Below are 16,411 nucleotides of genomic sequence, written 5' to 3' on the forward strand. Positions count from 1 at the left end.
ATATATATATATATATATATATATATATATATATATATATATATATATTTATATATATTTATATATATGTATAATTTTTTTATTTAAATGAATGTTATATTTTATATTTTTTGTGCAATATTTATGAAAATATGCAACTCTGGACCACAAATTATATTTGTAGCAATAGCCCAAATACATTGTACGGGTCAAAATGATCAATTTTTATTTTTTTATTTTTTTATTTAAAAAAATCATTAGGATATTAAGTAAAGATCATGTTCCATGAAGATATTTTGTAAATTTTATGCTGTAAATATATCAAAACTTAATTCTTGATTAGAAATATGCATTGCTAAGAACTTCATTTGGACAACTTTAAAGGCATTTTTCTCAATATTTAGATTTTTTTGCACCCTCAGATTTTCAAATCAATGGAAGCTTGCTTATTCAGCTTTCAGATGATATATAAGTTTCAACAAATTGACCCATATGACTGGTTTTGTGGTCCAGGGTCACAAATGTGACCTTACATGTTAGCTTCAAGATTGAACTTGAAAACTTGAAAAATAATAATTGGAAAATTCATATTAATCTCAGTAATTAAACTTATTTGCAATATTTGTGACCCTGGACCACAAAACCAGTCATAAGGGTCACTGAATAAGATTTTCATTGATGTCGAATATTAAGAAAGGACAATATTTGACCAAGAAACAGCTAAAAACCAAAAAATCTGGAAGATGAGGGTGCAAAAAAATCTAAATATTGAGAAAATCGCCAATATTATCATGGAACATGATCTTTACTTAATATCCTAATGATTTTTAGCATAAAATTGATCATTTTGACCCATACAATGTATTTTTGGCTTTTGCTACAAATATTCCCGTGCTAAATAAGACTGGTTTTAGTCCAGGGTTACAATGATAGATATTATTTGATGTGTTGGTCGTAATGATTTCTTATTTTTCATGGATGATGAAAGACGCTATATTTCTATTTACGTTTTAAGCATCATCTTCTGATTTTCTTTTCTTAGTTCCAAATAATTTTTTAAATTCTTTATTTAAATCCACTATTTATATTTTATAAAACTCACTTACCAAAGACGTGGTAATCGAGAAATACATGTTTTTCTATGAGAGAGCTCCCTCATGTGGTTTGTATTGTCAACGTATTTAATGCGCATGCGCAGTTTGAGATGAACCTGCCAGACACCAGAAGAGAGCGCATGCGTGTTTTTATATCCGGAAGCATTAGGTTTAAAAACAATAATCTAGTGTGCGACTGTCACAAGCTGATATATAATATAGTGTCAAATTACTTAAATGCGTTAAAAACGCAAACAGAGATACTTTTTATTGTCACTTGTACTACAGGAAAATCGTCTGCAGACAGTTGAAGCTGCATAAACAAGTTCAAGGTAAGAACAAGCAAAACAAGGTAAACGTTTACATTGGCAATTATATATTTAACGTTAAATATTTCTTCAACATGGAGTACTGCATGACTATTATTGAATGTTCGACCTGATATATTAATTCAGTAATAGATAACACCAAGATTCAATGTATACTTCATTGTTTTCATTCGTGTTTACACTGATAAAAATGCTTTTCTTACTTAGATTTTTTGTCTAAATATCTAAAAAGTCTTAAATCAAGAAGGATTTTCTAGATAAGTAAAAATTATTGTCTTGTTTTCAGAAAAAAACAAGTCAAAATTAAGTGCATTTTAGCTTGAAACAAGCAAAATAATCTGCCAATGTGGTAAGAAAAATAATCTTGTTTTCAGTTTGAAATAAGATTTTTTACTTATTCTAAGCAAAAACTCACTTAATTTGGACTTGTTTTTTCTGAAAACAAAAAAAAAAACTTTTACTTGTCTAGAAAATCCTTCTTGATTTAAGAGTTGTTAAATATTTTGGCTGGAAACAAGGCAAAAAAAATCTAAGTAAGAAAAGCATTTTTTTCAAGTGTATGATGAAGTTTTAAATTAATGTGCTTTTGAACTTTTAAGTCAGAGTGAATAAACTGAAGAGAAGATGCCAGCTCGAAACACTTTAAACAGTGAAGTCAGATACTCCAAACTAGCCAGTGATGATGATGGATACATTGATCTCCAGGTGAGAGAAATATATAGATATATTTACACACTCAGTTGATGTCAAAAGTTTACACACACCTTGCAGAATCTGCAAAATGTTAATTATTTTATCAGAATAAAAGGGATTATACAAAATGCATGTAATTGTTTTATTTAATACTGACCTGAATAAGATATTTAACATAAAAGATGTTTACATATAGTTCATGAGAGAAAATAAAAGGTTAATTTACAAAAATGACCCTGTTCAAATGTTTACATACACTTGATTCTTAATACTGTGTTCCTACCTGGATGATCCACAGCTGTGTTTTTTTGTTTAGTGATAGTCATTCATGTGTCCCTTGTTTGTGCTAAACAGTTCAACTGCTCGCTGTTCTTCAGAAAAATCCTTCAGGTACCACAAACGCTATGATGTTTCATAATTTTTGTGTATTGAACTCTTTCCAACAATTACTATAATTTTGAGATCCATCTTTTCACACCGAGGACAACTGAGGGACTCATATGCAACTATTACAGAAGATTCAAACACTCACTGATGCTCCAGAAGGAAACACAATGCATTTAGAGTCAGGGTGAAAACTTTTGAACAGAATGGAGATGTGCACATTTTTCTTATTTTGCCTAAATATCATGTTTATTTCATATAGTGCTGCCCATCAGAAGCTCCAGAATATACTTACCTATTTCCCAGAAGCCAAAATATGTGAAATTTACCCTGATCTTTAAATTTAAGAAGTTAAATTTGGCTCTTAATGCATGGTTTTTCCTTCTGGAGCATCAGTGAGTGTTTGAGCCTTCTGTAATAGCTGCATATGAGTCCCTCAGTTGTCCCAAGTTTCTCAAAATCATACAGTCATTTTTGGAAAGGGTTCAAATACACAAAAATGCTGAAAAAAAACAAAGAATTTGTGGGAACTGAAGGATTTTTCTGAAGAACAGCAGGCAGTTTAACTGTTCAGGACAAACAAGGGACTCATGAACAGCTATTACTAAACTAAACAGCTGTAGATCATTGAGGTAACAACACAGTATTAAGAATCAAGGGGATGTAATCTTTTGAACAGGGTCATTTTTATAATTTATAAATCTTATTCAGGTCAGTACTAAATAAAAAATAACATGCATTTTGTATGATCCCTCTTATTTACCACATATAAATCAGCGCAGAAAATCGACTTTCCAAAGTTTTGCAGTAATTATAACTATCCGTTTACTGCTCTGTGACTGAAATTCTGCATTTATGTGTTGTAATATTAAGCAATGTTTTCTCTCTCTTCTCAGTTTAAGAAAAGTCCACCCAAAGTCCCTTATAAAGCGATCGCCCTGGCAACAGGTCTCTTCCTCATTGGCTCTATTCTGATCATCATCGGATCCCTCCTGTTAGCAGGATACTTTGAAGTTAATGATGTGAGTGTCGTAGCACATTATTACAGCTCCATGCATTGCTTTCATGTTCTGCCTTGCCAGACTGTGCCATTATTAGCTTCTCAATCAGATTTCTAGACACGTTCCTTATGTATTTGTTATTGTGCATTAATTTGGTTTCATTGGTCTGTTGTTTTGTGATTTTGATTTACATAATGCTAACAGCCACATGGTCATCAGGGGTATCTGCAGCATAAATACAATATGCAATGTACATTATAGAAAGTTAAAAGTACAGCAGAGGAAAATACCATAGCCATAGCCTTATTGTGCTTTCCAGGCAGTGTTATAATATTATTATTTGCAGTATATACTTTTTATACTACAATTATAGTATTTATTACTATTTTAAGTAGCTTTTATTTTTATATTTTCAGTTTCATTTTACTTTATGTTCTTGTCATTTTAAAATGAAAATAGAAAATTAAAAAAATAAAATGTATTACTATTTATTACTGTTTTTAAGTAGCTTTTATTTTTATATTTTCAGTTTCATTTTACTTTATGTTCTTGTAATTTTATTGGTTTTTGTTGGTAATTAAATGCATAAATTATTTAAAAATATTTAAGTAAAATTAAAATGAAAATAGAAAATTTTAAGAATAAAATGTATTCCTATTTATTACTGTTTTTAAGTAGCTTTTATTTTTATATTTTCAGTTTCATTTTACTTTATGTTCTTGTAATTTTATTGTTTTTTATTGGTAATTAAATACATAAATTATTTAAAAATATTTAAGTAAAATGAAAATAGAAAATTTTAAGAATAAAATGTGACCCTGGACCACAAAACCAGTCTTAAGTCGCTGGGGTATATTTGTAGCAATAGCCAAAAATACATTGTATGGGTCAAAATTATTGATTTTTCTTTTATGACAAAAATCATTAGGAAATTAAGTAAAGATCATGTTCCATGAAGATTTTTTGTAAAATTCCTACTATAAATATATCAAAATGTAATTTTTGATTAGTAATATGCATTGTTAAGAACTTAATTTGGACAAATTTAAAGGTGATTTTCTCAGTATTTTGATTTTTTTGCACCCTCAGATTCCAGATTTTCAAATAGATGTATCTCAGCCAAATATTGTCCTATCCTTACAAATCATATATCAATAGAAAGCTTATTTATTGAGCTTTCATGTGATGTATACATCTCAGTTTTGTAAAATTTAACCTTATGACTGGTTTTGTGGTCCAGGGTCACAAATGTATTCCTATTTATTACTATTTTTAAGTAGCTTTTATTTTTATATTTTTGTTTCATTTTATGTTCTTTTCATTTTATTGGTTTTTGTTTTATTTATTTGTTTTATTTATATTTTTAGGTTGTTATAGATAACTAAAATATATATATATATTTGAAACTTTAACCAAAATAAAATGTAAAATGACCTTAAACATACACTGCCGCTCAAGTTTGCCATCAGTAAAGTTTTAATTGTTTTTAAAGACATTTCTTATGCTCATCAAGACTGCGTTTTCAGTCTTTAGTGTCACATGATCCTTCAGAAATCATAATATGCTGATTTATTATCAATGTTGAAAACAGTTGTGCTGCTCAATGTTTTTTTGGAACCTGTAATACTTTTTTCTTTGATCAATGAAATAAATGTATTTCAAATAAAAAGGTTTTTTAACAATATACACTACTGTTCAAAAGTTTGGGGTCAGTACATTTTTATACTTAACTTTTTTTATTAAATTAATACTTTTATTCACCAAGGATGTGTTAAATTAATAACAAGTCATAGCATAGATTTGCATTGTTAGATATGATTTATATATTTAAATACATGTTGTTCTTCATCAAAGCATCCTAAAAAAAGATTCACAGGTTCCAAAAAAAATTATAATTTCAACATTGATAATTCTAATAATAAATGCGCACATTAGAATGATTTTTGACACTTAAGACTGGAGTAATAGCTGATGAAAATTCAGCTTTGCATCACAGGAATAAATTATATTTTAAAGCATATTAAATAAAAAAACATTATTTTATATTGCAATGACATCTTGCAGTATTACAGTTTTTTTCTGTATTTTTCATCAAATATATGCAGCCTTGATGATGAGCATAAAAGACTTCTTTAAAAAACATCACAAGTCTTACTGATCCCAAACTTTTAAATGACAATGTATTTTATTTTAGCTAGTTGGCAGGGCATCATTTGTCATTTGATGTACCAAAATAGCTAAAACTGAAATAAAGAATAATTTATTAAATTAATTAAATACATAAACTTAATAAAATAAAAAAGTAAGGTTAAAAAATTAAAATAGAAAAATTAAATAAATAAATAAATAATGACTAAATATTATTAAGAAACTATAATAGTATCTGTTGAGTATACAATTTATGCTGTTTCTACTTTTTTGTCCTGATGTGCCTGGAGGCCGTTCCCTTGGGTCAGATTATTTCAACGAATCAGTCAAAGCAATTCAGAAAATGTATTGATCCAAATTATTTAAAAAAAAATCTTTATCAAGTTATCGCAAATGATTTGAGAAGATTTGAAATGAATGAAATTAATCTGTCGGAATGTGAGAAGCACAGTTCCTCTAGTCTCTGATTCAATTTTACAGCTAAATGCATTACCATCATATTCAGACAGTCAGATATTTAGTCAGTAGCATCCTACACTGAACTTGTAGAAGTGTTTCAGTGTGTGGCATCTCAGCAGCACCTGATGTACAGTTTAATCCTCCAGCCAGTTGTACATATTTAGTAACGGCGCTCTTAAAAACCACTCTGTCTGTGGCCTGCACTATTTCTTCACTTAGTCCAGCTAATGCAGCTTGATCAGTGCACTAGATCACAGAAATCCAGACTAGAGCTTTCTCTTAAAAAAGCAAGCACTTGAAAATGTATATGTGTATATACGTATATACAGTCAAGCCCGAAATTATTCATACCCCTGGCAAATTCTGACTTGGTTACTTTTATTCAACCAGCAAGGTTTTTTTTTTTATTAGAAATAACACAGGTGTCTCCCAGAAGATAATAAGACGATGTACAAGAGGCATCATTGTGGAAAAAATGATTACTCATTTTTTATTTACATTTGAACAAAATGTGGCATGTCCATATTTATTTATACCCTTCTCAATAATCAATAGAAAAGCCTGTTGAGTTGATTAAAACAGCTGTTACCAATGAATCCGGGTAATTAGGATGCTTTAGAACAGCTTGGACTATTTGGAATGGTATAGAACTTTGGATTTTCCCATAGACTGTGACAGTTTGCAAAGGGTATGAATAATTTCGGCCATGCCACTTTTTGTTCAAATGTAAATAAAAGCTGAGAAATATTTTTTTTCCACAATGATGCCTCTTGTACATCGTCTTATTAACTTTTGGGAGAAGCCTGTGTCATTTCCGGTCAAAAAAAAAAACTTGCTGGTTGAATAAAAGTAACTTTAAGTCAGAATTTGCCAGGGGTATGAATAATTTTGGGTTTAAAATAATAATAATTTAAAAGTTCCTCATGATATTATTCCTCGTAATTGTGCACTATAAATAAAACAAAATTTAAAAATGTACATATTTAAACAGTTTAAAAAGTCAGGTTGAAATTTGCTTTTTAACTCAGCATTCATCATAATTGTGAACTTTAAAAAAGAAAAAAATATTTGAATTCTTAGTATCATTAATTCAACTCAATTCAGTTCAAGTTTATTTGTATAGCGCTTTCACGATACAAAGTGTTGCAAAGCAGCTTTATAGAAAATTAGTAAAAGTAGCTTACTAGTGGTGACTATGTCAAATTGATGTACATATGTGACCCTGGACCACAAAACCAGTCATAAGGTTAAATTTTACAAAACTGAGATATATACATCATATGAAAGCTCAATAAATAAGCAATATATGGTTTGTTAGGATAGGACAATATTTGGCCGAGATACATCTATTTGAAAATCTGGAATCTGAGGGTGCAAAAAAATCAAAATACTGAGAAAATCACCTTTAAAGATCTTCAAATTAAGTTCTTAACAATGCATATTACTAATCAAAAATTACATTTTGATAGGTTTACAGTAGGAATTTTACAAAAAATCTTAATGTAACATGATCTTTACTTAATTTCCTAATGATTTTTGACATAAAAGAAAAATCAATAATTTTGACCCATACAGTGTATTTTTGGCTATTGCTACAAATATACCCCAGCGACTTAAGACTGGTTTTGTGGTCCAGGGTCACATATGGTAGAGATGTATGGTAAAATCAGTTAATCATGTAATCAAACAGATGATGAACCCTATTAACAGAAATGATTATATGTTGCAATTAAACTTATGGCCAAATTTGGTAGTGCTGTATGTTGTTTCAGGATTGGCATCATCTCTTCTCAGGTGTTCTGGATCCAGACTGAATCTTGTGTAATTCCTAGTTGCCATGGAATATCAATATTGTGGCAGATACAGAGAAACAAACAGAGAAATAATTAGCGTAGCTGCTGTTCCAACCAAGCAAAAATCATTACTCCAGTTACATGATCTTTCAGAATCATTCTAATATTCTGTTTTGCTGCTCAAAAAGATGTATTATTAATATGTTGAAAACAACTGAGTAGATCTTTTTCAGGCTTCTTTGATTACTATGAAGTTCAGCATTGATCAGAAATAGAACTCTTTAGTTACATTATAAATGTCTTTATCATCATTTCTGACCAATTTAAAGCATCCTTGCTAAATAAAAGTATTAATTTTTATCATTTCTTTTCCCCCAAAAAAAGCTTTCTGTTAATCAAAGTATCCTGAAAAAGATGTACTATAACAAAAAGATAAACATTGATAATAATGACAGTAAAAACTGTTTCTTGAACAGCAAATCAGTATATTAGAATGATTTCTGCACAAATCTGGACACAATTATATATTTATTATTATATTTTTTTAGAAATATACATATTTCTTATAAATAAACACATATTTATTTATATAATTATAATAATTTTCATTATAATAAATAAATATAATGCATCATATAATAAAACAATCTTTTAGTTGTTTTTATTTTATTTTTTCGCTGTATTCACTGTGCGCCAAACATTATTTTTGTCATGTTCCAAATCTATAGTGACAAATGGCCAAAACTTTTTTTCATCTTACAATGAGCAGAAAGACGAATAATGAAAAAATATTTCATTACAATATTACAAAAAACATTTGAATTCTTTTTGACAATTTGTTCGTAAAAACCAGCTATATATCAGCTATCAGGTATGAATATCTATGTTTAGCTATGTGCACAAAAGCATATATTTATTATAAATATGTATTATTAAATTTATATATATTTATTATAAATAAATATATATATATTTATATAATTATTATAATGATTACAAATATTTTATAATAAATGTAATACATTATATAATAATAAATCGTTTAATTAATTAATATTTTTTTTGCTATATTCATTGTGCTTCAAACATTTTTTTTTTTTTTTTTTTTTTGTTGAGCACAAAGATAAATAATGGAGAGATATTTCATTACAATATTATAGGGCTGGGCGATAATTCGATAACGATAATTATCAAGATATTGTTTTTTTTTTTTTTCCGATAAAACGATAATGACAGTTCGATAAGCGCTCGATAATGTTTACGCACTATGCGTAACGCTGCGCAGGCATTTTGCAGCCTGCATTTCCGGTTGCCGCACGCAGTATTTAGTTTACAGCCACAGGGCTCTACAGTGAGACCATTTCACTCGCATTTGCGACTAGAAATTAGTACGTGCGACTCTTTGCAACGTTGAGTAATGTATCACAGACATATCTGACGAATCCATTCATAAATAAAGTGTAGAGAGAGTGTAAATAAGAGACTGATTGTGCAGTAAAGAGAGCGTCGTTGTTTATAATAAAGCTTTGTGATATCGCGAATTAAGATGAGTGACAGCTTTTAATAATTTTTAAGGGAGTTTGTAAATGAGATATTGATCTAATACAGCAGTTAAATAAACAAGAAGTTATTATTAAGTGAATTACAATGACTAACTACAACACTATGCCTGATTTTGCTCTATTTCTTCGTCAAAAGTAATCTGAAACAAGACACAACTGCGCGCATCTCCTTTCAAACACAGCAGTGTTTCGTTTATGAATGGAACGTGCGTTTTTAAACGAATCTAGTGAAATGATTCAATTTCCCATTCATAAAGAGAGTCACTTGCTTTATTCCCGAATGAATCATCCGTTCGAACGAATCAAATGAACGATATGATTCAGTAATTAAATCAGTGTCTTGCCGCCATCTGCTGGCAGATCTGTTCAGTTATTTATATCTTTAATATTTCTGTATTCCAAATTTTCTATTTAAAACATAAATCTCAACATGAATTTATGATTTTGATTGCACATATGTCACCTCTGAGCCTCGTTAAACATATGAAAAGGTAAAAACAAAATTCCCCTGTGAATCACTTTGAGGAGTCAAATATCACCTCGTAATAGGAAGGCTAATTTTTTTTTTATCAGAGTTTTGATTATTGTTTAGAATGTGCTCCTAAAATTGCTCCTAGCAAGAAAAGTAAGCGTAGAGCCCTGAGCCATTATTTTTTTTATTTATATTGTCAGACATTTTACAAAATGTGTTAAATCAGCTGCACAAAGGGATTGGCATGCTGAAAAGATTTGTCTGTTCTTATTTTTGTTGAATGATAAATATACTTAAAAATCACTTCAACTCTGCATTTACAGTCAGAGCCATGTTACAGGTGTTGTATCATATTACAGTTCTTATTTTTTTTCATAAAAACGTTTTATATATTCTATTAATATTAGTAATATTGTATTCTATTGATGTTGATTTTACTAGTAATTTTCTAATCTGTATTCTACCTCAATTGATCATTGTTTGGAAAGTATGGTCCCCCAAGTCTGGTTTTTCTTTCACTCAGGAGTAAAAATCTGCCTTTAAAATTGATAGATATAAAGATTTGACATTTATCGTGATAATTATCGATATCGACTGATATGAAAAAAATTATTGTGATCATTTTTTTGCCATATCGCCCAGCCCTACAATATTACAAAAAACATTTGAATTCTTTTTGATAATTTATCTGTAAAAACCAGCTTAATATCAATTATCAAGTATGAATGTTTATGTTTAGCTATCTGCACAAAAATATATATTTCTTGCAAATATTTATTATAAATAAATATATTTATGTAATTATTAGGTAACACTTTAGAATAGGTAACACTTGTTCACTATTATTAGCATGTATATTACTAGAATATTGGCCATTTATTAGTACTAATTAAGCACATATTAATGCCTTATTCTACATCCCTAGTACTACCCAATACCTAAACCTAACAGCAACCTTACTAACTATTAATAGCAGCAAATTAGAAATTTATTGAAGGAAAAGTCATAGTTAATAGTGAATAAGTGTTACCTATTTTAAAGTGTTACCGATTATTATAATAATTACAAATATTTAATAATAATAAATAAATATAAAACACTATATAATAATAAATCTTGTACTTTTTTCTATCTATCTCCTTTAGCTTTCTTTTAATTTTCTATTAATCAAAGTATCCTGAAAAAGATGTGACAAAAAAAAAATATTGATAATAATAAAAATAAAAACAGTTTGAATGATTTCTGCAGGATCAAGTGACACTGAAGACTGGAGTAGTGATGCTGAAAATTTAGGTTTGATCACTGGAATAAATTACATTTTAAAATATATTCAAATAGAAAACAGTTTTTTTAAATAGTAAAAATAATTAAAAATGTTAATGTTTTGCTGTACTTTGAATCAAATAAATGCAGGCTTGGTGATTACATTAACTTTTGAATGGTAGTGAAAATAATCGATTAAAATGAATAAACTGTTGCATTAAATAAATAAATGCTCTGAAATGGGCCATATTTGAGCAGAAAAGGAGAATAAAAATGTCTATGCACTCCAGATTGATCATTGTATGAAAGACCGAGGTCTTAGTCAGAAAACATTTTATTTTTGACAGTAATTAATGACCTTTTGCACGCTTTTGACCTGGCAAGCTCTTGAAGTCAACATTTCTGTCTTTCTGTCACTCACAGCACCGCGATCGCACCCTCCCAGTCCTGATTATTGGAATCCTGGTCTTTCTTCCTGGGTTTTACCACCTGCGCATCGCCTATTACGCCTCCAAGGGTTATCGCGGTTATTCCTACGATGACATCCCTGACTTTGATGACTGAGCGGCGGGGACGAGCTGTCAGCCGGCTGATCTGACAAAGCTTTGTACCTGGTTTTCCTGCAGCGAGACAGAACCGCCGCTGATGTCTGCCAAGTCAAAATGACTCGACAGTCTCATTTTTGAACATTTTTATAAACTCGGAAGGGATTTGAAGTCATAAACTAGTATGATGACTTGGCTTTCAAGTAATGAAAATCATATTTAATGGCATTATTTGTAATGCAAGCAGGTCTCAGTTTAGTTATATTAGGATGCTGTATTGAGTTTCAGGTTGTTGCAACAAGCAAAGCCTGTGGCAAGAAAAACTACTCAAAACATGCCACATGCTGTTTTATATTTCGCAGCTCTTTTGATGGATTGCACTAGGGTTCAAATCTGCCATGAATGAAGTTATTTTCAATATTTTTTTGAGAAAACACATTAACATTATTGTTTCAATCCATTCTTTAAGTTAAAAGCAAACAGGTTTCATTTTAAATTTAAATACATTTGTGTATGATGTGAATATAGCACAATTGCAAAGTTGTCATCTTTATTGTTTAATGTCATGCCACTGGATTTAACTTATTTTCAATCATTTGATTTTATTGCCATTACAGACTCTTCTCTGCTTTATGAATAAATAACTTGTTTTAAAATGAAGGCTGGCGGTTATCATGATTGCATTTGAAAAGCCTCTCAGGCCATTGTCAGTTTTTAGGAAAGAAGGTAAGCCCTGAAAATAAAATTACATTTACTTTAGTTATTTTTAATGGTCAACTTGCGCCCCCGTGTGGACAAACACATTTGCTTTAAAAATGACAGTTATGAAAGTGTATTTTAAAGAAATCTCCTTGATCCACAGTACAGCAAAAACAGTAAAAAATATTAAAATATTTTTACTACTTAAAATAGCTCTTTTCTATTTGAATATATTTAAAAAAGGATTTATTCCTGTGATTTCAAAGCTGTTTTTGTGCATCATTACTCCAGTCACATGATCAGTCAGAAATTCATTCTAATATTCTGATTTGCTGCTCAAAAAACATTTATTATTATTATGTTGAAAACAGCCGAGTAGATTTTTTTCAGGTTTCTTTAATGAATAGAAAGTTCAGAGGAACAGCATTTCGTAACATTGTAGATGTCTTTATCTTCACTTTTGATCAAATTATTGCATCCTTGCTAAATAAAAGTATTCATTTTACAATTTCTTTCAAAGATTTGAACGGTATAGAGTTAGAAAAGAAAACAATGTTAGAAAAAAAAATTATCTTCACATTTTTATGTACCGAGTATAAAATGAATCAAATAATCCATTAAAAAGAGATGTGAAATTCTGAAATATAAATAAACATCAAATAAACCTCCAATATACTACATTTTCCAAATCTATAGACAAATTGCCAAATTTTAATTCTTTTTGATAATTTGTTTGTAAAAAAACCAGCTATATATCAGTTATCAGGTATCTCAGGTATCTGTTTAGCTATCTGCACAAAAATATATATTTATTGTAGATGTTTATTAGTATATTTATTAGAAATATATGTACATATATTATACATTTATATATATTTATATAATTATTATTATGATTAAAAATATTTTATAATAATACATTTTTTTAATTAACCAATTTTATTTTGTTTTTCTTTTTGATAATTTGTTTGTAAAAATCAGCCATATTTTATTTTATTTTTTCGCTATATTCATTGTGCTCCAAACATTATATGTATTATTTATCCTATATTTAAATATATATATATATATATATATATATATATATATATATATATATATATATATATATATATATATAATTTCCTTATTATAATAATTACAAATATTTCATTATATTAAATAATTATAATACATTATATATTAAATAAATCATTTAATTGTTTTTTTAATTATTTTTTTAATTATTTGCTCTAAAAATTATTATCTATCAATCTGAACAAAAATATATATTTATTATAAATATATTTATTTTCTTCATGAAAGAATCCTGAAGAAGAAAAAAAATCACAGGTTCCAAAATATATTTGGCAGTTGATATTATCCAACATTGATCATTCTAATAATAAATCAGCATATTAGAATGATTTCTGAAGGATCATGTGACACTTAAGACTGGAGTAACAGCTGATAAAAAATCAGTTTTCTATTTTAAAGTATGTTAAAATAAAAAAACATTATTTTATATTGTAAAAACATTTTGCAATATTACTGTTTTTTCTGTATTTTTAATCAAATAAACGCAGCCTTTATGATGAGCATAAGAGACTTCTTTAAAGACTATTACAAGTCTTACTGACCCCAAACTTTTGAAGGGTAGTGTATGTATATATATATATATATATATTAGGGCTGTCAAAATTAACGCGTTAATCGCGCGTTAACGTAAATTCATTTTAACGGCACTAATTTTATTAACGCGCGATTAACGCAGCGCGCATTTCTGTTTGACCCACTACCTAGCCCATAGTTAAAGAAATGGATGCAGTGCTGCCAACCTAGCGAAAAGTGTCTAGCAACAATACATAAACACATAATTGGACAAACCCAATATAGTTTCTGAGGCTCTTCGGTTTTGCTGAACGTGCGTGAGGTCTCCCAATGAATGCGCGCGCACCTCCCTCTCTTCATATCTGCGTCTGCTCTGTTCAGCGAGCGGCAGTGGAGCAGCGCTTTCGGTTAAAACAGATGTTATGTTCATTCCAGTGCTTGAAGTGGGCCGGTACGCAGGTACTTCTGTATTTTATCCTTTTGCGTACACCGGCACTTCTGCCATATTTAATGAATGCAAGCGGAGTCGGGCTACGTTAGGATTGTTGCTGTGGGGTTGATGCGTAAAGCCACATACGAGTATGCACGCGAAAACGGCGTATTAAATGCACGTCAAACACATGCATAATTGCATATCATATGTACGCCAAAGTTAATTTCAGCTTGTTAATAGCACGCCAAATAGAAACAGAAAGTCGTGCTAGTGCGCATTTGCATGAGACCAGGCTCTCCAATCAGTACATTATAACCAAAACAATACATTAAAACATAAAAGAAGCAGGTTTTTGGGATCACATAACTTTAAATGGCTAAACTCCTAAAAAGTCAAAGGATCCTGAAGGCATTCAAACAGGAAGTTAAAAACAACGAAAATAATGCAGGGAATAGTGACTTATGTCCAGATGCCGGTAAATGATTATTTTCAGCGATTGAATCATGATCATAATTCAGGATTTTTTTTCAGTTATTATTTCATATTACTTTGGTTGTCTGATAACAGAAATATTACATCAAAACAATGGAAACAGTTTTGTTGAGAACTTGGCTGCATCAAATGACAGTATGTGGGCACCGAGAGGCAAACAAATGTAATAATAAATGTAGATTTTGCATGTTCAAAAGAAGTGAGCTGCCCTGTCCTGCAAATAATGTAAACAGGCTTGTGTAAGTAAATTGCTCAGTGCAAAGAAAGAGAAGTAATGGGAACCTGGTGTTTCTATGTTCTTTTTTTCATGTGTCTAATAGACATGAACAAGTTATTTGAAAAACATCTATGACATTTGAAACAAGTTAGTCTAGTCAAGTATGGTTTCACTGATAATAAACACATATTTGCTTAAAGCATCCATGCCAATGTTGATTAGAGTATTAAAAACTTTAAAAAGTGTTAATTTAAGGTACATTTAGAACAGATAAAAATGTGCGATTAATCGCGAGTTAACTCATGACAACCATGCGATTAATCGCGATTAAAAAATTTAATCGATTGACAGCCCTAATATATATATATATATATATATATATATATATATATATATATAATTACAAATATTTCAGATATAATCATATAATCACATTATAATAACAAAAATCTTTTAAAATAAAATTATTTTACGTTGTGCTTCAAACATTAACTTGACAAATGGCCAAAACTTTTTTCATCTTACAGTGAGGAGAGAGAGAGAGAGTGAGTGTGAGTGAGTTTTTTTGAGGAAGTAAAAGTGTGCACAATCTCCTGTGAGGGCTAGGTTTAGGTGTAGGGCCATAGAAAATACGGTTTGTACAGTATGAAAACCATTACGCCTATGGAATGTCCCCATAAAACATGTAAACCCAACGTGTGTGTGTGTGTGTGTGTGTGTGTGTGTGTGTGTGTGAGAGAGAGAGAGAGAGAGAGAGAGAGAGAGAAAGAGAGAGAGGGGCGTGTGTGTGTTAGAACAGCAGCAGCGGCGCTACAATGTTCAGCGTGTTTCACACTGTCTGCGCTTGTAACGCGAAACAATCATGTGAATAACCGCACAAACTTCACTGGACTAAAACTGAGACACTCTACAGACCGCAGTAAACTTCACACACATCAGGAGGATATTCACACAATCACTTCAGTTTGGAGGAGAATCTGAATGGACGCCAAACAACAACAAACGCCAGGTTTAACGTGCGAACAAACCCATGGAACTTACGCTTTCCGCGCTGGAACCAAACCTGCTCTCCTGACCAGCAAAGTACGTCAAGTTTTAAAGAGCCGCGGGATTCATAGTAACATTGACAAAATATTAAACCTAAAGTACTTTTAGTAGAATATTTTAAGTGTTTTTGCGGAATATCCCCCAACTTTCAAGTGAAGGAAAAAGCTTAAAGCATTGATGGAGTGACACCTTCATTTAATCATCAGTCAAG

The 16,411-nt window shown here is 29.9% G+C and overlaps 1 protein-coding gene across 2 annotated transcripts; it reads left to right on the forward strand.

Annotated features, from left to right (window-relative positions):
* Positions 1–1,209: 1,209 nt before the first annotated feature.
* On the forward strand, positions 1,210–12,382 carry tmem230b (transmembrane protein 230b). Of its 2 annotated transcripts, none has more exons than XM_073819569.1 (4): positions 1,210–1,405; positions 2,002–2,107; positions 3,376–3,501; positions 11,601–12,382. In XM_073819569.1, the coding sequence occupies exons 2-4, from the start codon at positions 2,027–2,029 to the stop codon at positions 11,739–11,741; spliced, it is 348 nt and encodes a 115-aa protein (XP_073675670.1). In that variant the 5' UTR covers positions 1,210–1,405; positions 2,002–2,026; the 3' UTR covers positions 11,742–12,382. The 2 variants fall into 2 exon arrangements, with proteins under 2 accessions (XP_073675670.1, XP_073675671.1); XM_073819570.1 differs by having other exon boundaries at positions 2,006–2,107.
* The last annotated feature ends 4,029 nt before the right edge of the window (positions 12,383–16,411 follow it).

Source organism: Garra rufa, chromosome 15, assembly GCF_049309525.1.
Source record: "Garra rufa chromosome 15, GarRuf1.0, whole genome shotgun sequence".
Lineage (NCBI taxonomy): Eukaryota > Metazoa > Chordata > Actinopteri > Cypriniformes > Cyprinidae > Garra > Garra rufa.

Bases quoted from the DNA above. Each gene is read 5' to 3' on its own strand.
- tmem230b (XM_073819569.1), top strand. From the start codon at position 2,027: ATGCCAGCTCGAAACACTTTAAACAGTGAAGTCAGATACTCCAAACTA. The intron at 2,108-3,375 runs GTGAGAGAAATA...CTCTCTTCTCAG, and splicing joins ATGGATACATTGATCTCCAG to TTTAAGAAAAGTCCACCCAA. The intron at 3,502-11,600 runs GTGAGTGTCGTA...TGTCACTCACAG, and splicing joins GATACTTTGAAGTTAATGAT to CACCGCGATCGCACCCTCCC.